Source organism: Aquarana catesbeiana, linkage group LG04 (genome assembly GCF_042186555.1).
Source record: "Aquarana catesbeiana isolate 2022-GZ linkage group LG04, ASM4218655v1, whole genome shotgun sequence".
NCBI classification, from domain to species: domain Eukaryota; kingdom Metazoa; phylum Chordata; class Amphibia; order Anura; family Ranidae; genus Aquarana; species Aquarana catesbeiana.
Genome location: NC_133327.1, coordinates 301,645,472 through 301,669,342, shown reverse-complemented (window position 1 = coordinate 301,669,342; position 23,871 = coordinate 301,645,472). Strand labels below are relative to the sequence as shown.

The 23,871-nt window shown below is 36.8% G+C and overlaps 1 protein-coding gene across 4 annotated transcripts in view; it reads right to left on the bottom strand.

The window, feature by feature from the left end:
• The window catches only part of ADGRB3 (adhesion G protein-coupled receptor B3), a 1,384,867-nt gene that overhangs the window by 841,272 nt on the left and 519,724 nt on the right, over positions 1-23,871 (bottom strand). For 3 of the 4 annotated variants that reach the window (XM_073626736.1, XM_073626734.1, XM_073626735.1), the window contains exon 3: positions 9,736-9,846. The exons of the other annotated variant lie outside the window; for it this stretch is intronic. In XM_073626736.1, coding sequence (XP_073482837.1) covers positions 9,736-9,846 — 111 coding nt within the window. The remainder of the gene's footprint in view (positions 1-9,735; positions 9,847-23,871) is intronic. 4 annotated transcript variants of the gene reach the window in all.

The window sequence follows — 23,871 nt, the reverse complement described above, 5'->3', positions numbered from 1 at the left end:
TTTCCATATGCTGCATATGTGCAGGTCCCAGACAATAAGTATAGTGGTAAAAACTGCTCAGTTCTGGAGGTTAATCTGCAAACAGGGGGCAGAGCTTGCCGCAGACAGCGATGGATGCTTGTGAGTGGAGCTCCATCACCATCAGGGACATATTGGCACATAGTGGGCTGCAGAGCCAATATTCAGGCACATAAGGCATACCGGTGCCGAGACCTCGTGGGAACCGACCAACATGACAAGGAAAAGGAAGGAGAATCAGAGGCAGCAGAAACTGACAGCCTTCTTTACTTCTGGGCCCAGGCAAGATGGCGGCAGGTCCTCCATGCACACCATGTCTAGCACGCATCAGCAAGGGCTTCCAAGTGGCAATCCATCAAAAAGGAACACATCATCTAAAAGCCCACAGTCTCCTCTTCATACTCCTACCTCAGGGAGCCCGGAAAAGGTGCAATTCCGGATGGATGCGACTGACCCTGGACAAGAGGTGAGCTGAGGCTTAGATTCAGGGGATGATACCAGAGAACTTCCAGATTCAAATGATCTCCTCCCCACTAGCAATCAGCCTGTGCTAAAAGAATATTAGTCTCTTTGAGAAGCTCACTGCATGCTAACATGCTGTCCTGTGTACACAAATTTGGGGTAGAGCTGCAGACAGTAACATCAAGAGTAGATCATATAGAAACAAAGATGGGGGAATTTGTCACCACCATCAATGATCTAGCAGATGCCCATGACATGAAAGAGAATGAGATAGAGGCAGTTAAAGCTAAACTTTCAGATATTGAGGACCGCTCTAGGAGGAATAATTTGAAAATCGGAGGAGCCCCTGAATCGGTCCAACAATCAGATCTGCGTAAATATGCTGCACAGCTTTTTGCGTCTATACTGCCTGATCTCACAGAATTAGACATTACAGTGGACAGGATACACCATTTGCCTAAACCCTCACACCTTCCTGATAATATACCCAGGAATAATATACTACGCCTTCATTTCTTCCATGTGAAGGAACGCCTAATATCAGCATCACGCACCAAAGTTCTTTTTCCTCTACAGTGCAAAGATCTGCAATTCTTTGCCGGCTTATCCTTATTTACCCTTCAAAAATGCAGGAACCTCAATACCATCTCCAAAGCCATATTTGATTAATGAAGTCACTAAAGTTTTCAAAATAACCTAAAATGTGCCTCATTTTAGTGGTTTATTTTTGTCTAAAACATGTCATTATGGTAGGAGTTTGTAAAAATTTATATTGAACTGTACATAAAGGCAAACATCGAGCCTTACATGGCAGCCCCCACTGTCTGATGGCCAAGTTACAGTTTCCTGACAGCGAAAATGAATCTGTTTCATTTCACTGTAATTGGACCGCCCGGAAAGTAATATGCAGCCTCAGAGACAGAATGGATCTCTTATGTTAAGAGATAAGAGTTAAGAGTTAACCTTCCTTCTCCATGGCCAAAAATAAATGTTTATGAAAAATGTTTCTTGAGTAAACAAATATGTATGCAGTCAGATAATTCATACACATCGTATATCTATGAGCAACTTTCAAGTCAAAATATGCTACTAATTTTGACTTATTAAAAAGAGGTTAAATAGTTCAACAAGATGCCATTAATTTTGCCTTTGGTAATCTTTACACTAGCCAAGGAAACCCAACTGGTTGCACATGCAGAAATGTTCTAGCATTAGACCTTCCCACTGGCATACATTTGTAGATCACTTAGGAAGGAGGAAGGGAGGAAAACATCCTCAGTACCTGTTTACAGGCATACCCCACTTTTAAGCACACAATGGGGTTTATTTACTAAAGCTGGAAAGTGCAAAATCAGGCTCACTTCTGCATAGAAACCAATGAGCTTCCAGGTTTTATTACCAAAGCTTAATTGAACAAGCTGGGGTTAGAAGCTCATTGGTTTCTATGCAGAAGTGAGCCTGATTTTGCACTTTCCAGCATTAGTAAATAAACCACATTGTGTACTTAAAAGTGGGGTATGCCTGTATTTTAGTTGAAAATAATTTGGTAGATTTACTAAACTAGCATTTTCACTTTGCAAGGACATTTTCACTTAGATTAGTGAATGTAAATCTGTGCGACTTCTGTCTTTAAATAATCTGTAAGCAACAATCGTATTTCTTTGAAAAATTCTTACAGGTGATTGGGTATTCTTTGCAAAGTGATTTTTCACCACAGTCACAAAGGTAACTGAAAATTCCTTGCAAAGTGAAAATGAGTTTTTCAAAGTGAAGGTGCTCTACTCCTTTAGTGAATCTATGCACAACAACAATTTCAATTGTTACACAAACAAATGCTAATTTACCATTCACAGGAGTTAGCCTTTACCCTCTTAATAAATGTGAAGATGCGCTTGTGTAGCATATGTAGTTCATGAAAAGTTCGTAAGGAGTTCATAAAAATCCCATAGGAAAGGTGTTGTACTTTAGCAGGCAGCTCCACCTGAGACAGTAATAAATCTCTGAAATTACAAAAAAGGAACACAAGGGGGAGCCAGCTAAGTGCAGCATCAGTTGGTTTATTATGATTAACAAGCCAGATGCAAACTTACTGAAAGATAACATCAAAGAGCTTATCTGCAGCCATGCCACATTGGATGGAAGCTGTTCACTGGAAGAGCCGATTGTGACAGCAAACAGCGTGTTGTCAGTGAGGAAGCCAAATGCAATGTTCCAGGGAGTGAGGAGAGCCACTGTGGGACACAAGGCAGGATATGACATCACACCTGGGGTGGGATGATTGCTATGGTAACAAGTTTTGGAACTCCTACTGAATCAAAAGAAACCATGGATTGAGAAAGGAGCCAATAGAGTTCCGAAATGCATTACCATAGCAATCAGCCCATCCCAGGTGTGATGTAACATCCTGCCTTGTGTCCCACAGTGCCTCTCCTCACTTATTGGAACATTGTGTTTTGTTTCCTCACTGCATTTGGCTTTTTAATCATAATAAATCTATTGATGCTGCACTAAACTGGTGCCCCCTTGTGTTCCTTTTTTCCTTTAGTGAATCAATATCATTCAATCTATGGACAAATATATGGGAATATTACAAACTATGCACTAAGCTCAAACATCATTTAGCCAGAAAGAGCTTGGAGTGCCCATATAGACCATAACTAGCCAGATTGTTGATGATCGTTTTATATCTATGTATATTTTATAGACGGCTTTAACCTACAGCAGACATTCCTTCATCATTCATCACCCTATCATGAAAAAGCTAGTTTAGTAGTAGGGTCTTGATATAAAACCATTTTTTTCTATAAGAAAAAATGTCACTAAAGATCTCTGCAGTTTGCCATAGTCTTTAACTTTGACCCAACTTATAAATGTATTTGATATGATTTATTTGACATTGTCCTGTCTGTATCTAATATTCTGACATAAAGACAAGAAATCAGTGGATTCTAGCAATAATATATATTATTTAATCCACATATCCTGCATTTAGATAAAACAGTACAAGTATGCTTGTATATGTAAATTACATTCCTCACTGTTCACAGCAATTACATTAGCCATTTGGATATACATTGTAAAAGAAAAAGGCATGCACTCTCAATTTATTGAAAATATTACTTAGGTATATTACACTAAAACTTCGACCATGGACATATTTGTAATGCACACGCATATCTACATTTTACTCTTGCAATTATCTGCCTAAGTCATGAATATTTCCCTTTAATAGAATTTATGATTTAAGAAGCTTATCTTATTTTTAAGTATTTAATTGGATGAATTTAAACCCAAAGAATACCAAATCAGATTTAAAACTACTAAAATAGAAATTGCATTGCCTTACAAAGCCACGTTTCATTCTTGCTGTTCTATTATTATATAGCTGGGCTTTCAAAGAGAATTTTAATACCGCTTCTCTCTTCTGTGCAAGCTAGCACATTTTATGTAATGTTGAAAAGTGCCCTGTGCACAAGTGATATATGTGACAAGTTGTATAAACACAACAATTACTGAATCTTTGCACTTTTGACTGGATATGGCTGCAAAACAAATAAAGTGTTCTGCAAATGATATTAGAAGAGAAAGCTATTATATGTTTGGTTGTAAAGCCTGCTTGCTAGGGAACAACACTACAAGAAAATGGTGTGGTGATAATGAATTGATGTATTACTGACAACAAAAATACAGAAATAAATGGCAAAACAGATGAAAAAATCAAATATAGCATAATATAATTTATCTTTTGATATGTTTTTCCATTTTTTAGCTAATACTAGATCCTAGATGTTCAGATAAAGCATATTTATAATCTGATTTTTTTAATTCTTAGATTTTGTCAAAACTGCCCCAATACTAAAAATATAATTTTATTGTACATTCTATAACAATATTTAAAGCTCCAGGAGAGCAGGCCACTTAACTTATTTAAGTAAGAACATAATTTGGTCCCTGACATTACAAAAGTTGGACACCACTGATATAGACTTTCCATATTTCATGTGACATTATAAAGGGAAATCCTCTATCACCTAAATGAAACATAAACTTTAAAAAGGCTCTGTACATACAAAGGGATTATCTAGTTTTTAAATTCCTTTATCCCTCTTTTATTTTCTTGAAATATTTAACCTTTAGTTATAGTTTCATTTCTCAGTTTTATTAATATGGTGTATGCTAATTGAATTTTATGTCTTGACTCTATATAGATTCCTCATATGATTGATATCATTGCATTGCAGTGACCTTAATCCCAATTACCAACAGGATCTTCAGTTTGCCATTGAAGCTTGGCTTTGTTCTGCTCATCAAAGTGAAGACTCCAATTTTATGTCAACAGAATATCTGCAGCAATGTATATAGTTTATAAATGTCCAGAAAAAGGAATTTTATGCAGCTTTTCTGGAGCAATGCTGATTACATGCATGCATTTTACATTCCCATTAAATCAATAGTTTTTTTTTATGTAACCAGTTTGTTTGTACTTTGCAGTGCCTTTATTGTGAAGAAGTCTGGTTCACATTTTATCTGGCTCATTGATGATTATAATGAAGATGTTTATGTTTATTGTGTTGGTTTTTATAAAATGCCATAATCATAGTACATTTTAAAGATGTTCTATGTCATTTTATATGATTGGAACATAGCAACAAATATTGTCACACATTCGGCAAGCTTACTAATTCCAGATAAACATTGGGTTTATCGGTCTGCAGTAAACCTTTTATTTTGTAAATGTAATGTTTTTACCATTAAAAGCTGTCTCAATGGGCTTCAATGCATTATTATGATATAATTTGATATGATGTCATTAAAATAAAAATGCTCTTTAGTATTACCTTTTTATGTTTTTTTTTTCTTTTTATTAGCTTTATGTTTCATAACCTCCCATTTGCACCAAATTATCAAACAAATATATATTGTGGATATATGAAAGAGCAGAAATGGAATTCCATTGTTCTAGCCCTAATAAAATTGTACAAGAAAATCTTGATAGATTAAATTGAAATACTGTGCCCAACTGAAAGCACTGTCCACTCTGCTGCTTATAGTTATGGTCACTGAGCCTACTGTGCATAACCAAGTATGATGCTGTCATTCCCTCACTACACTAGAATTGTCTCTAGAAAAACATGATGTTACCCAACAATAGCTACCAACATATTTTCTTAATAGGACATCTAGAAAAACTGTTTAGTTTTTCCCTGGCCCACCATATAACCCTAAATAGTGAAGGGAGAAGGTGAAAAGAAAGTCTGGCATAATCACATGATATGGTTATGTGTCACTGGAATGTGAAAAGGACTGGGTTCACGCTGAGGCCTAGAAAGGGATGAAGATTAAATATAGCCCAAAAGTATTAACCTCCCTGACGGTATTCCCGAGTGTGGCTCTGGGTTAAATTTCAGCACCATTAGCGGTAACCCCGAGCCACACTCGGGATTGCATTGCAGGATCCTGGTGTGGTATACTTACCTTGTCCCCAGGATCCTGTGATGTCCCCCCGTGCTGTCCGCGGGCTCTGTCCTCCTCCGAAGCCTCTCTGTGCCAGGCTCCATTCCCTGCGAGTGTCGCAACGCATGGGGGCGGAGCCTGGTGGCAAATTAAAAAAATTTGAAAGTCATAACACATACACTACTGTAATCTTACAGATTACAGTAGTGTATGAATTTATTTCACATCCCTTTTGTCCCCAGTGCTTTGTCCAATGCCCTGCATGCAGTTTTATATTATATATACTGTTCTTTCTGCCTGGAAACTTGAGATTATCCATAGCAACCAAAAAGTGTCCCTTTACATCAAAAGTGGCTTTAGACCACCTAGAAAACAGCGATAGTAAATTAGAACACTTGCAGAATTGAGCGATAGTGAATCGTTGGGAAATGTATTTTATTATTATTATATTATTTTTTTTTTTCAATTATTTATATTTATTTATTATATTATAATTTATGATTTTGTGTTTAAAACTTCATCATACCCGGGATATCTACTAGATTCTTGGTGGACAGATTTAAGTTTGTTATTGTTAAGAATTACAGGCCTACAATATAAAACACCAAATTTCCATGCAAAATAATTGTACCACTTTCAGCACCTAAAATCTGAAATAATCATACCCCCAGGGAGGTTAATGACGTTTTGGTAGCTAATACTGCTCAGTATACTGTTTTTAGGAGCCAGAGATATCATGTGATTGTAGCACCCTAGTGTTAGTAAAAGGGTATATAATTTTTTAATTGAACTATTTACAACTATTGTATGACCATTGTTTTGCTTGTGTTCCAGAATGGACATTAAATTGCTTCAGCTGAACATAGCTTTGCCTACCAAGTTCATCTCCACTATCAAATTTCCAAAAATGATTCATTACTTGCTTAACTGAAGTTTTTGCCTGCTACATTGTTAAACACAGAAGTACAAACACATATATGTATTTACACAGAAATACTAGAAAAGAAAATAGAATAAATTAAACGTTACTCCACAGTCTGTGTGTCTTGAAGCTCAGAAATTTGCTAAAAAGTGACAATTTCAGCTCAAAGTTTTCTGTCTTGCCAAAAAAACATACAGGGATTCATTTTGTAAAGGCAAATCAGCTGTTCAAATAGGCGGATCACTTTTGCAAGTGAATTTTTTGCTTTGCAAGGGAATTTTCCTCTTAGCTTAGTGAATGTGGCAAAAATTCACTTTGCAATTAATACCCAATCATGTGCGAGGAAAATAAAAAATTTCAGCAGCAGAGCTTCACCTCATTCATCTATTTGCCTTTAGTAAACCAACCCCACAGTTTTATATCCAATGGTGTCTTGAATTTTCTATAGTTGTAAAGAAATTCCAGAGTAACTCATCTGATCCCTATAAAAATGATTTTATTCAATACAGACTGAAAACTGAGTATGTTTCAGAAAATAGTTTTAATACAATGCTAATGACTGATAAAACAATATTGGATGAAATATAAATATATATGAAATATTGGACACAAAAATGTGTATATATATATATATATATATATATATATATATATATATATATATATGCACATTATGTACTCTAGTACTCTAGTCCCTGCTTTGCAGAATGCAGAATTGAAGTGCAATCAAACCATTGTAAAATAACTATAGTCATTAAAATATTTGTCCAGTGCTTTTATGGGGCTAAAAATTGGTTCTGTTGTTTGTATGTAAAACAATGAGCTATTCATATTTACATCTCCACACTTTCTAAGGACAGTATAAGCACAAATTAAGTAGAAAATTGCAATCAGAATATAACATCAAGGTTCCCTTTAACAAATTACAGTAAAAGTAATACTTTCTCTTGCTAAGCCTGCAAGCAGAACACGATTACAAGATCAATTGATTACCCCATTCATGCTAAACATTTGTGGAAGGAGGAATCTCCAATGATGGCTTTTGTATTTAGACAGCCGCAACACTTACAGTTGCCTGAATACCTGACCGATGACAACACCTGATAGGATGCAGTCAATGTTTGGTTGATTACTTTCCACCCAGATCATTCAATATTTAAATTGACTTTTGTTGAGATGAGTAGTGCTGACATGGCCACCCATGGCTTGAATTTCAGCTAATTGAGCAGGAATTTGCCAAAATAAGAGCCATCTATGACCAGCTTCCAGTGAGCGAGGAGGAGCAGAGTGGAGAGATGCTGATTGACAGTCATCATTTCTCTGCTCCGAGAGCTGTGAGGACTGAGCCATCAGTGATATTCGAATACTCGTTTCTCAGTGTAAAGGCACCGGGGGACAGATGCAGCATTAGACCAATGCTGCATCCACCTAGGTAAGTATGATGGAGAAAAACCCCAAACCCATACTTCTCTTTTAAGGCTAAACTTTCATAAATGTGTAAGCTTTTACGAAATATGTGTAGCCTTTACAAAATGACTACACATAAGTAATGGTAAAAATGGAAAAGATTCATTTGTGTGTAATTTTTCTGAAAACGTTGCAACCTTCTGTGTTTTTGTAGATCATCACAGCTCTCTAAATTATAATATTTTTCATTTACTTTACTGAAAAAGTCAAGCTATTTGCCATCTGTTAATTGAAAGCATTTTTCTAGTGCATAATAATTGCACACCATAACCCCTTCAGTGCTAGATAATTCCTCAGATAAGGGATTAACACAAAAAAATATTTATCTTAAGTGTGCAGATAAAAATAAATGAAGCATATTGATTTCAGCAATTTTGCACATTTGAAATGAATTTATATTGAAAGAATCAATAAACCTAAAACACAAGTTGTCATTTTCTGAATCAGCAACTAGTGACATTCACAAACATGTATTCAAAAGATTTAAAAAATTTTTATAACTAAAAGATAATTGAAGTAAATCTATATTTATTCAGAAGAATATCTTCGCAAGTCAACTTATCTGACAGTTAAAAAAAAATGGTTTTAAGTTATGCTAAGTCTCGAAGCATTTAAATATTTAATTGTGAATGCTAAAAGGTACTCTTCCATAAAGGAACAACTTGTATTTTAAGCTTACTGACATCATGGCTTGATTTTGAATCTTTCCACTTACAGATGTACCATACTTTTCTGTTCCAAGACAAATTAATTACATTCAACATGTGAGAACTAATGCACACTGTCACAGTATTACTTTTTCAGAGGCCCACCCAATAAACTCCATTGCAGGGAGGTGGTTTAATATATGCAAGGCTGCTCCTTTCACCTCTGTGGGGACTGCAGACTTTAATATAAATGTAATGTTTGTCAACACAACAGTGCACATTAGCAGATTAGCAGAAGATGCACAGAGGTCTATCCTTAGTCTGCTGAAGTGCATGCAGTCCTGCCCCATGGTGGGAAGGCATTACAGTCTGCAGTCACTATAGGGGTGAATTAAGACAAACTTGCACAATCTAACATCATCAGACCACTGAGTGGGTTGTAATTGTGAAGGTCAGCTCTGTGCATGAGCCCTTATTAGGATATAGAATCATTCCATGGCAGTAAACATTTCTGCTCTGCATTGGAATCAAATTCATTACATCTGTATTTGTAAAGACAATGGGTTAGTTAGCCACATTTGAAATGGAAGTGATCTGTTTATTTTGCAGCTACTTTATTTATGGAACTGTAACTGGTGAAAAAAAATGGGTAAAAAAAGTATCAGCTTAGAAAAAAACTGACAAATATGCAAAGGATTATGGAAGCATGCAGTGGTTTTGCTAAAATTGATAACAGTAAGTATAAAAATGTAACTAACGTATTACCAGTTTGTGCCATAAATTTAGCAGCATCAGCTTGTTCCTGGGTGACCCTTTTCTCATGAACAGATCTTGGTCGCTGACTTTTAATTGTATGATCTCCAATCATTCCAAATTCTAAAGACAGAATAAAGGTTTATGAGAGCTTGTGTGTAGACATTTCTCAAAAAAAGTAACAGCACTCATGTCTCATGCAATATGTACCTAAACATACTTCTATAGCTGTGATACAGTTTGCACAATATTAAAAACAATTAACATTGAAGTAGCTATACTATTCATAATAATTCTACACATATTAGGTTATCAAAGTCAATATGAAGTGAAAGTTTCAGTTAAAATAACTATGGCAGAAAAATTATGTACATAGCAAATTATGTCAAACATCTCAATCATTACCAGCATATATATAATATGCAGAGATATTAGGTATTCATTATAAAGTGATATTTAATCAAGGGACAAGTGACATGGGCTTGAATAATATGGAGACATGAGCGTGGCCATCACAGATTAAAAAATGCAAAAAGAAAAAAAAATATGACTCTTACTATTTAATAATCCTGTGTCAAATAACAGGCAATCACCAACTTGTGATGAAATACAAAAACAGTTTACAGTAGAAATCTCTTTTCAGACTGCCATGTCAATGAAATTCTGTAGTTGTAGTATTAAACAACCTCCTGCTCTTTTGAAATGTACAAGAGAAATGTTAATGTTTTTGTTTCCAAAACTTTTAAAAAAATGTTATATATTTAATCAAGCTATACAATTTTAACAATATGTTCATAACATAGGGGAGTTTTGTTTAACATTATAAAGAAAAAAAGCCATAGGGTTGCAAAGAAAAAAAGGGAAAACTGTAAAGATGTAAGCAAAAGCATAAGAGAGTGCATGCTGCAAAGGCAGAGCTAGAGTTTACAAAAAGAATATAATTTATAAAAACAGCTTTTGTGTCATGTTGAATGACAAACAATATTGCATATCAATGCATTTATAAATAATTATCTTGGGAAATTATCACCATGGTGTTAATTGTCAGCTTGTTGATGTTAATACTACACTAGAAAGAAAAATAATTAACTGTTTCAATTTAGAAAAAAATGCATTTGTTATCTTCGCAGAAAATAACTGCTTGTGACTGGCCTAATTCTTGTTCTCAAAAGCTATGTAAACAAGGCTTGCTTAAGAAAATAGAAATGTAAATATGTTAAACAAATTGGGCTGCTTTGGTGTTGCATATTACTGGTCATTCAGTGAAATTATTTCAATTTAACTCTACAAATAGCATTTTAACTACTAGCCGACCAGCTGCCGTAGTTATACTGCGGCAGGCTGGCTCGGCTGGGAAAATCACCATAGCTGTACGTCGCTCCTTTAAGATGTCAGAGCAGGCACACGCAAGCTGCCGCATGTCCCCACAACCGATGCGCATGTCTGGTGGACACGATGACCGTCGGGCACCCACGATCGCTTGTGACAGAGCGAGAACCGGGATCTGTGTGTGCAAACACACAAATCGCAGTTCTCTCAGGGGTGAGGAGAGAGATTGTGTGTTCATACTAAGTATGAACACCGATCTCTCTCCTCCTCTAGTCAGTCCCACCCCCCTACAGTTAGAACACACCCAGGGAACACAGTAAACCCCTTGATCGCCCCTAGTGTTAACCCCTTCCCTGCCAATGTCATTTATACAGTATTCAATGGCTATTTTTAGCTTTGATCGCTGTATAAATGTCAATGGTCCCAAAATAGTGTCAAAAATGTCTGATCTGTCTGCTACAATGTCACAGTCCTGATAAAAATTGCAGATCGCTGCCTTTATTAGTAAAAAAATAATAATAATAAAAATGACATAAATCTATCCCCTATTTTGTAGACATTATAACTTTTGTGCAAACCAATTAATATACGCTTATTGCGATTATTTTTACCAAAAATATGTAGAGGAATACATATTGGCCTAAACTGAGGAAAACGTGTTTTTTTTTTAAATTTGGGGATATTTATAATAACAAAAAGTACAAAATATTGTGTTTTTTTGCAAAATTGGTGCTCTTTTTTTGTTTATAGCGCAAAAAATAAAAACCGCAGAGGTGATCAAATACTACCAAAAGAAAGCTCTATTTGTGGGAAAAAAAGAACATAAATTTTGTTTGGGTACAACGTCGTGCAATTGTTTAAAATTATGCAGTGCTGTATCGCAAAAAATGGCCTGATCAGGAAGGGGACAAATCCTTCTGGGGCTGAAGTGATTAATTAATATTTACTCATGGTGCCCACACACCATGGGATTAAGCCATGAGAGCCCTAGTAAGGAGCTTTTTAACAGATTTAACTATGCACATGCATGACCATAACTCACTGAATCAGATGTTTGGTACTGAAATCTAACCATACTGAATGGGCCAATGAAATACAATGTTGGATTTGCAAGTATGATAGGTTGCCTATCACCAGCACTCCAAAATGTTCTTTAATCTTACTTTATTGTAAATTTATCAGTAGAAGTGATAATCACATTTTGGTAGCTATGCAGGATCCCCTTCATCAGGTACACAGTGACTGACTGCTTGACAAAGGGGACCCTATGTGACCCTAAAACAATTTGCATTGCTTCTACTAATGATTTTAAATAAAGTTAGATCACCATCTCTCTGATTACTACAGAACCCTTATTGCTGAACCTAGGTTACTACTACCAGATATGGTCATCATGAAAAAAATTCCATCTGACTTTCCATCTCCACCTAAATGGAGGCCTCTAAACACCTGCTCAGTGGTAGTAGTTCATATGTTTTGTATACTTCTAGAGCCTTAGAAGGAGGAATGTCATTTAAAAACAAATAAACTCCCACTACCCAGTGCATAACTTCACTGTAGATATGTATAAGGTCACCAAATAGTGACTTGTCCTGCACCAGGTCTCCAATTAACTAAATAACCTTACTTACATTTGAGCTAACAATGCTTTCCCATGCCTTCTGGATGAATGCTCTAATAGATACATTTAAGAACTCCTGTTAAAACAGGATGCTAAAGGGAATTGGGGCCAGTATCAACACACAAGGTCTTCATCCTTTCATGGTCCATTTTCTATAGGGATGCCAGTTTAGTCAATCATTTGTGAAATTTTTTTAGGTAATAAATAAATAAAAAACAAAATGGAGGAAAAAAAACAACATAAATAGGTCTGGCCTCCATTTGTATTAAATAATAGCAGCACATTTTTACTGAACATGGCTGCATCTTGAACCTGGGGCATTGATTTGCTCATATATACTTCTCTTTTCCTTAAAAATGGACATGCTAATGTAAATCCTATGCCTGAAAATCTTTGGTCACTTCAAAAACACAATCAAGATAAAGAAAGATAATAAAGGTAATGTTTTAAAACATATATTTATGCAGAAAAAGTAAACCAGGGGGTGCAAGCTTTAAAAAAATTAGGAAGTATCGTGCGGGAAGATCTCACTACAGGTGTATATGGGAGATCTAAGAAGGTAGAACATAATCAGAACATGATCTACAATTAAACACAACTAAAATACCAGTGGATTTGGTGGAGTTTACTCCTGGATATAAAAAACGATAACATCTGTATGCATAATACCAATCAAAAAATCTAAGAATACTTCTAATTGGTCCCAGTTAAAAATAGTTCTAGCTAAAAAAAATGCCTTAAAAATAATCAGCTGCTCAGAGTTACCTTTTGAGCTTTAAAATATATATAAAAATACAAAAACAGCAATTCTACTAATTTCTACCTATACTATATAGAAATGATAACCTGTACTCATTTTGTTTTTGTTAATTTTATGTGGCTCTCTTAAACCAATTCATAATATCAATGAAACAACTGAAATCAATGAGAAAAACAGTACATAAATGTGTGAGAGTAGTACATCAGTTTTGGTGGCAGGGAGCTGAAAGTACCAGTCTTTTACATCTATGTGCTGAATAACCTTTGACTCCCATTGTTTGCTTTTATGCTTCAATGAACTCATTGATGGACATGGCAATATCTGAAATCTGCTGAAAATTGAAAAATATGTTTCATCTTAGTAAGCTCAAGGCTAAAAGACTATGAAACTACTTTAACAAAATATGAATCACGTATTGTAACTACTTGGCACTTTTAAGTTAAGCCAGTCTCACAGAATGATAAGGAAAATGGCAAATAGGAGAGACATCATTGCAGTTGAACTATAGAAATTTTTAGATCATAGGCCAATTCTATTTAAGATGGCAAGTAAAATACTACTGTATAAAAGTTACATCTTTTTCAGTTAGTAAATCCAGCATTAGCCCTCTAATTGCTGCTGGGGGGAATATATGGGGTAATAGACTATCTTTCCAGAAAAAAATGAATTTGTTTTAATAGTTTTCCAATGCATTTTGGAAATCATAATTGTATGGCCAGTAAAAAAGTTTTGAAATATGTCAATATATGTGTTCTTGTGTAAATAGCTAGTTCACACAAAACAAATATTTCTGTTTTTGGTAGATGCGGGGAGATTTAATTAACCACTAGGTGTTATCTTTCAGGGTCCATTTGCACCTGCAAATCCTGGTGCAATAATGCATGTTATGTTAAGGCAGCCCATTCTTTTAGATATGCTGCCAATGCCAGAATGCCATGTAGTGCACTACTGTGTGTTATTGTGTGCTGTGATGCTGGTATATTGTTGAGGTGCATTTGGGATGCCATTTAAAATGAATGGTTCCACAACACAGCAATGCATATAACATATGTTACCACAATGTAATCATGGAAATGGGCCCTAAAGCTGTACTCCTTGCAGATATAATAAAGTACACCAGTTCCATATTCACTCATACATCTTTACATGTATTTTCTTTAAATGCTAGCACTGCAAGTACCTGCTTGTGACCTGACATTAGCCTCTTGCAGTCCCTGTATAGCAGAAAGAGACAATCAGTTGTGCTTCATTGCAAGAAGCATGCTGATAGAGGTAGAGGGCAGAGTGACAAGGAGATAGACTAAGCAGTCTGCTGCTTTATTACCTGCCCAGTCCCAGACTAGGGACAAGGACAAGACCTGTAAGAGTTACTTAATTGTAGCTAAGAAAAATCAGATCCCATGCTATTTCAGATCGGTTTGTACTATGTGGTAAAACTATGTAAATGTCCGAACTGGTTGGAGAGAAATACTATTTATTTGGCAGGTGAGACAGCTCCCATATATGTATTTAATCTGTGTATTTAGCTGTTACCTGGCATTCAGCTTTAAAGTATTTTATTTGCATCTTTAAGCATGCATTTTGAGTTTGATCTCATGTGAAACAATTAGTAAGGGTTTTCACTTTTCCTATTGTGTTTCATTTAGTGTTTATTATGCAATATAAGGAATGAATTTTTAAGTATGAAGGCCTAGGCATTATAGTGAGAGGTCTCGGGTCTCTCTGAAAGTAATCAAAATCAATGTCATTTAACCAACTAGTAATGATTAAAATCTCAAATTATTTCTAGAGAGGAATGGCTCTCTAAATTGAACCCAATGTACAACACAATAGGAAAGGGAGGAAAAAATAAATAAATGTATTGTCTAGCACTTTTATTCTTCCTCTGCAGATAATGTGTTTCAATTTCAAATGTGCAATGCTTGTTTAGAGGATTTGAAATCCTGTGGCCTTATACCTTTTTATTTACCAAACTAGGGTGTTTTCTATCATGGTTAAATTTCATAGTGTATGTCCAAATGAAAATCAGCGTTTTTAACAACTGCAAGATAAACTTGGGCTATCGACTATTTCTCAAAATGTTTCTAATCAAAACATTGTTTGAGACACATGGTGGAAAAATGCATAACTTTATTGAACATTATTGTTTTCCTAAATGCAAGAGTCAATTAATAGTCTACTACTATCTGTCAAGATATACTGTACATAATTCATGAATAAGACAACATTTATAATCTCAGTGTATGAAAAATACACAAAGGGGGATTTAATAAAACTGGTGCACACAGATTCTGGTGCAGCTGTGCATAGTAACCAATCAGTTTCTAGGTTAATTGTCAAAGCTTAATTGAACATGTTGAAGTTAGAGGCTGATTGGTTACTATACATACCTGCACCAGATTCTGTGTGTTCCAGTTTTAGTAAATCACCCCCAAAGCTTTCTATGACACAATTCTCAGTATGTGATAATAAGCACTAAAGCCTTTAAAATACCACACTCTTCCATACATTATAGAGACCCTTTCTGACCAGCTGCTCCATGCATATAAGCTTTACTGAACATTATCTAAACATGGAGTGGTAAACCTATCAATCATCTGCCCATACTTCATTCATAAATTGTGTTCCAGCTCTAGTACAGATTCTGTGAATGATGGAGCTGGGGGGGGGGGAGGTTGGGCATAGTAAAACTCTTTTTATAACAGCCTACAACAACCCATCAGTTGCATTGAACCCCATTACACCTGAAGGTTATGACAGAAGGGTTGGGTGGGGCAGGGCTGAGAAAGATTTTCACTAGCAGAAGAGGAATCAGCACAAGTAACACATCCTACTAACTGTAACTTATGTCCCTGATTTTTCTGTTTGTGATTTTGGCTGCACTTAGGCTTTGAATATAAATATATACATCCAAATGGGACCATAAAGACACATGGAGGTGTGGATTACCATATGTCTAACACTTTTAAAAATAATATATTTTAGTATCACATGAATAAAAACATTACAATCCAAGATCTAAAAAAATATTACAAGGAAAAAGTCAAGATTTATTTCACCAAATATATGCTGTTTTAGAGCCCTTGGTGTGTGTCACCGATAATTTGGGTTGATTCACCAAAGGCAAATAAGCGGTTCACTTTGCAAGGGAGGTTGCACTTTGCAAGAGAGTTTTCATCAGAGCTTAGTGAATAGGATGAAATTTCACTTTGCAAACACTACCCCGTCATGTGCAAGTAAAATACAGCAGTTTTGCTTGCACATGATTGGATGTTTGAAGCCAGTAGAGCTTCGCCTCATTCACTAAGCTCTGGAGAAAATTACCTTGTAAATTATCTTGCCTATAGTACTCAAACAAAACAAAAAGAAAAGGAGGAATTGTTCCAGATGATAAATACCAGTGTTACACATTTTGCATATCTAGGGCCTCTTTTCCTGGTAGATTGACCCACACGTTTCCACAAAATGTTGATGTAAGCAAGCATCCCTCATCCTTTCTGAATGTGATACCAAGCAGAACCTTGTGGCTAACTTGAAAGAGAATATTTGGAAAAAGGGTAGCCCCACCACCCTGGCAGACAGCCAGTGCATATTAAATGATAACTTTTTTTAATCTTTTCTTCATAAATACCATAACAAGATTATGATTGGTGGCACACACCAAAGACCCTAAGGGTACTTGTATGGGTACGAGTGCACTAATGTAAAAATACTGACCAACAATGCTGTTTATTATTACTGATCTATACACAGCCCATGTTTACACATCAGTAAATCCAAAAAAATGCCTCTTTGCCAAAAAATGCTGCTTTTTTTTAGGCAGCAGTGTGCAAGAGGTCTAAGACAATATCAATTTGTTGAACAAAATATTGCAGTTAATGTTATCATTTTTGACCTTGCCATACCAACATAATTAAAGTGGACTTCCACCTATTTAAAAGTCAGCAGCTACAAAAAATGTAGTCACTCACCTGTCCCACAGTCCAGCGATGAGGGCTCACAAACCCCTGCTCCTCTCCCCCCTCCTCTCCGAAGAGCCAACATTCTAACTGTGGCCACCCGGCTGTGGCTTCACAGCCGGGCATGCACTGCACATGCACGAGCCGCGCTGCACGCTATGAATGATCAGGAAATCTTGTGGGACCTGTGACGTGTCCCAGAAGATTTCAGGGAGGGAGGGGGAGAGGTGAATTTCCTTCTGGTTCCGCAGAGCCCAGGGAGGAAGTGGGAGCTGGGTGACCATAAAAACTGGGTATCCGCTCCACCCAAATGTGGCATGCCAGGGGGTCACCATCATTTAAAGCAGAAGTTCCATTTTTGGGTAGAACTCTGCTTTAAGCATGTAGTTTACTTTTACAGCTTGCTCTTTTACAATATTGGTTTTAGATCCTATGGTCATTTTTTTAATCTTGTGATAATACAATATATTATTATATTCTTTTTTCTTCTTTTTCAATATACTGTAATTCCTACCTCAATGTGTCTTTATAATCCCATTAGGTTGCCTATATTTAATTTGCATTTAATAACAATTACCTTTTTGTTTTTTGTAGCATCTCTATATTGTTCTCCCCCCCCATTTTGCAGGCACTTCAGTTTAGCAATACCTGCATGATATTTCTTAGGGCAGGTTTCCTAAATCTTGCATTCAAATGAGAATGGGCACTTGTCACCATCAGAAACCAAGAGAGGAACACAACTGGGAGGCAGAGACATACAGTGCTGTGAAAAAGTATTTGCCCCCTTCCTGATTTTTTATTTTTTTGCATATTTCTCACACTTAAATGATTCAGAGCATCAAACAAATTTTAATATTACACAAAGATAACCCGAGTAAATCCAAGATGCAGTTTTTAAATTATTATTTCATTTATTAACCACTTCAATACCAGGCACTTACGCACCTTCCTGCCCAAGCAAATTTTCAGCTTTCAGTGCTGTCGCAATTTGAATGACAATTGCCAGGTCATGCTACACTGTACCCAAACAGATTTTTTATCATTTTGTTCCCACAAATAGAGCTTTCTTTTGGTGGTATTTGTTCACCTCTGCGATTTTTACTTTTTGCGCAACAAAGAAAAAAAAGACCAAAAATTTAGTAAAAAATTAAGTTTTTCTTTGTTTCTGTTAATTTTTTGTAAATAAGTAAGTTTTCTTCATCAATGATGGGCACTGATATGGCTGCACTGATGGGCACTGATATGCAGGACTGATGGGCACTCATAGGTGGCACTGATGGGCACTCATAGGCGACACTAATGGGTACTTTTGGGTGGCACTGATTGGTGGCACAGATGGACACTGATGGTCACTGATAGGTGGGCACTGATGGGTGGCACTGATGACACTGATGGGTGGCACTGATGACACTGATGGGTGGCATTGCTGGGCATCACTTTTTTTTAGCTGGACCATAATGTTGCCAGTCAGTGCCCATTTGTGGGCACTGATTGGCATGTATTGTGCAATTTTTTTCCTATGTGGATGGCCATGGTTTACATACCTGGCCATCCACATGTTGCCCCCTTGGCTGGTGGTCCTGGGCGGCGTGATGGTGGTCCTGGGTGGGCATCCGTGGGAGACCTTCCTGTCAGGAGAGCCGCCCATCAGCTCTCCTCTACACGCGTCTGTCAGATGCGAGTGAAGAAAAGCCGATCACCGGCTCTTCCTGTTTACATTGTAATTAGCTGTGATTGAACACGGCTGATCACGTGGTAAAGAGCCTCCGTTGGAGGCTCTTTACCAAGATCGGTGTGGCGGTGTGTCAGTCCGATCACTGCGATGCACGCCCCCACGGGCGCACACCAGCTGTTATCCTAAAGGTTGTCATATGACTCCCAGTCAGGATAACTGAACCAGGGTTAACATGAATAAAGATAGACATATCAGCCAATTCTGGTCCCATACTACCACCAAGGTTTATAATATTGACACCTTTATAACATGCACATCTAAAAATGTAGTATATATGTTAACCTGTCCATGCGGTCTACAATACCTGGGCCGCACTATGAGAGCCATGAATGTGCGTGTTAAGGAACATTTAACCAATATAAAAAAAGGGGTTCCCTAAACACACAGTGTCACGCCATTACTTGGAACATCGCAATAAAAATCCAGTTGGGACAACCATTACCGCCATCGACTAATTCACCCCACATTGGAGGGGGAGTTATACGAAGAGGGAGATTTTGCGGATGGAAACCCGCTGGATATTTAGTTTGAAATGTTATAGCCCCTTTGGGTTGAACGTAGAATGGGATGTTAATAGCTTCATCAATAATAGTTAAAATTACCCCATCCACGTTTGACACCCAACATCCTTTTGTGCTTGTATTATATTCACCTTATCCCTTCTATATTTTGTTTTTATTTGTTTATTACAGGCATATTTTTATTGGTTATATTCCACCCATTATTATTCTTTTTGTGCTTGTATTATATTCACCTCATCCCTTCTACATTTTGTTGTTATTTGCTAATTACAGGCATATTTTTTGGTTATATTCTACCTATTATTTTTGTTTTTATTATTATTTTTTTATTATTATTTTTATTTTTTTCATACATATATATGTGGCTTCTTGGGAATTATCTCCTCCATCATGTCCCCATTAGTATCCTTATGTCATTTTTTTGCTCTCCATTTATGTAGTAATCACTATTTTCTGTGTATTCGGGTTCCAGGGTGATGGACCGCATTGCGTTCCACCACTGCTGTCTCACAACATGACCATTTCCGGGCCGCGCCGCTGGAGCACGGATGTTAACTCATCTGCGTTCCAGCGCTGCTGTCATCACTCTAGACGTGATGATGCACTGGCACTGGCTCCGCTCACAGGGATCGCTGCGGTCTCTGCGAGCCAATAACATGGCCTCCATAGGCGCGCATGCGCAGTACCTTTGACGGCCAGTGCGCAGGCGCAGTGACAACGGCGTTTTCTCATGCTTCCCATAGCACGATATGCCTGTTTTCACTTACAACATATTCCCTACTAGACCACCATGGAAATAACAACATATGAGGTCTGGTATTAACTAAGTTTTTCACTTACAACATATTCCCTGCTAATTACAACATATGAGGTTTGGTTTTGATTAGGTTTTTCACATGTGTCACAATACAATAAATTCAGTTGTTTGGTGGGGGATTGGTTTTATCCTAATCATGCTTAATTGCTTTCCTTGTATGAATATATATATATATATATTTAGGGTGTGTTGGTGTCTGTATAACCACGCCTCTGAAGACATCCATTTACGATGAAACATGTCAGGCAGGTTGACACCAGCACACTGAACGCTGCAGCTCATCGTTTCCTTGATGCATGCATTCTTGAATTTTAAATGTAAGTTACTACAATAAAATATATTTTTTTTGGTATTACTGGCCTCACTATTGGTTGCTTATGTTTCTTTCATCGAGCATGGTTGATCTGTTTACTGAGAGCCTATACCATTGAAGTGAATCCCTGAAAAAACTGTATTGGGTGTGAATGTCATCTGGATACTGCTGTTCGCAAACTCTAGCGGTTGTATTGTGGAGCCCGACTTGTCGGATAAGCTGTGGATTAAATTACATGCCGATCTTGTTTTATTTTCTGGTAAGCAGACTACTTTACCACGTGGTGTTGTGTGCTTCCACATCCATGCACTTCTACCGGTGACTGGAATTTTCCTCCCTTTATCTGGGACTCACTACTTTCATCATCATCAATTTTAAGCGCCGCTCTTATAGATTTTTTGGACTTTATGTTTGGTGATCAACAAACTTTGCTGGCTGCTTTTTTATTGAATAGCACAGTTATTTACATGTTATTTATAACTGAACCACCGCCCGTCTGTCATTCTGCTATAGGCCGGGTGGGAAGTGGTTAAGGGAAAAAAGCTGTTCAAACCTGCCTGGCCATATGTGAAAAAGTAATTGCCCCCTCCCATGCTGAATCATGAATGAACTGTGATTAACCAACATTTTTGGGAAAGTTAAATTTCATTTGCCACACCTAGGCCAGATTACAACCAGACCTGTTCAAACAAGAAATCACTTAAATAGAAGCTGTCTGACAAAGTGAAGCATGCCAACAGAAAGCCACACATCATGCCACAATCTAAAAAAAAATGAACAGATTAGAAACAAAGTAATGTACATGTATCAGTCTAGAAAGGGTTTTAAAACCATTTCTAAGGCTTTGGAACTCCAGTGAACCACAGAAGAGCCATTATCCACAAATGGAGATAACTTGGAACAGTGGTGAACCTTCCCAAGAGTGACTGGCCTACAAACATTACTCCAAGAGGATGACGACAACTAATCCAGGAGGTCATTAAGGAACCCAGAATAACATCTAAATAACTGCAGGCCTCACTTGCCTCAGGTAAGATCAGTGTTCATGATTCAACAATAAGAAAGAGACTGAGCAAAGCTGGCATCCATGGGAGATTTCCAAGGCCAAAGTCCCTGCTAACCAAAAAGAACACAAAGGCTCATCTCACATTTACCAAAAAACATCTTGATTATCCCAAAGACTTTTAGGCAAATATTCTGTGGACTGATGAGACAAAAATGTAACTTTTTGGAAGGTGTGTATCCTGTTACAACTGGCAAAAAAAAAATACAGCATTTTATAACAAGAACATAATACCAACAGTCAGACATGGTGGTGATAGCGTGATAGTCTGGGGCTGCTTTGCAGCTTCAGGACCTGGACGACTTACCATAATTGATGGAACCATGAATTCTGAGCTCTACCAGAAAATCCTAAAGGAGAATGTCTGGCCATCAGTTTGTGACCTCAAGTGCACTTGGGTTATGCAGCAGGACATTGATCCAAAATATAACAGCAAGTCCACCTCCAAATGGTTCAAACAAAGCAAAATTTAAGTTTTGGAGTGGCCTAGTCAAAGCCCGGACTTAAATCCAATTGAGATGCTGTATCATGACCTTACACAGGCCGTTCATGCTGGAAAACCCTCCAATGTAGCTGAATTAAAACAATTCTGTAAAGAAGAGTGGGCCAAAATTGCTCCAGAGCAATGTGAAAGACTCATTGCCAGTTATCGCAAATGCTTGATTGCAGTTGTTGCTGCCAAGGGTGGCACAATCAATTATTAGGTTTAGGGGGCAATTACTTTTTCTCATAAAGCCAGCCAGGTTTGGATAGCTTTTTTGTCTTAATTAATGAAACCATCATTTAAAACTGCATTTTGTATTTACTCGGGTTATCTTTGTGTAATAATAAAATTTGTTTGATGATTTGAGTCATTTAAGTGTGACAAATTTGCAAAAAAATAAAAAATCAGAAAGGGGCAAATACTTTATCACAAAACTGTCATTTGCGGTGCTAGCAGCTGCCTTTGACAGCGCGGTATTACTTATATTTTTTACTAAATACTTTTTTCACAGCATTGTAGTATTTTCACCCTATAACAGGAAGTACCTGGATCACCAGACATCATTTCATTGAATTCTGCAGATTTAAAAATACTGAAATTGACTTCTGAAATTGCTATAACAAATTAAAGCCTATATTATTTTTAACAATTTGTCCTAAACCAGTTTAGCTGAAAAACTTTTTTTTCTCTAAAGCTTTAATTACATTACCTACCTGTGATGAAATGTGTTCCACAATGTTCAGGCTGTTGGATTCTGTAGAAATCTTTATTGCAGGACTGCTCTGACCTCTTCTTGCTGCTGAACTGCTGGTGCTTTGAGGGTTAACAGCTTTGGATCTCCAGCTCTTTTAGCTGCACTAAAAGATGAACAAATGGGGACACACACCCTCCTGCCCTCCCCTCCACTGAGAAAAGTTCTTTGCACTTACACTACTCATAACATGATCTGTCAATGGTGGGAATCCTGTGATCAGATCAGATATCTCCATTCATAGATCATGTTACAGGCAGTGTCAGATCAAAAGTGGATGTTCAGCAGCAGGAAGAGGACAAGGCAGTCCTGCAGTGAAAATTTCTCCTGAACCAAGCAGCTTGATCATTGTGGTACATACTTCATTACAGGTAAGTAAAGTAACTAAAGCTATAGAGAATTTTTTTTAATCAATTTAAATGCTGTTTATTGTGTATGTTTTCATATTTAAATGCTAATTATGTTTTTTTTTTATTTAAATTAGGTTGTATTAGTGTCCTTTACTGTTACTTTTTTTCTTTTATTACACTGACTAGTACACAGCAGAAATTATTTGTGTTTTAAAGTAAAACTTTGAATTGCATTTTGATATTTTACTTATTCTAGAAACTTTTAAATTGTTGCACTGCAGTTTGCGGTAAATTTACAAAGACAGTAGAGAGCATGAAGAATGTAAAAAAAAAAGATCTATTGTATTCTCAAGTAAAATCATCAGAGCAGGACTACCCACTAAAGTCACTGAATAATCTAATGATGAGTAGTGCTCAAGGCATAGTACATGTTTTTCATAAGATA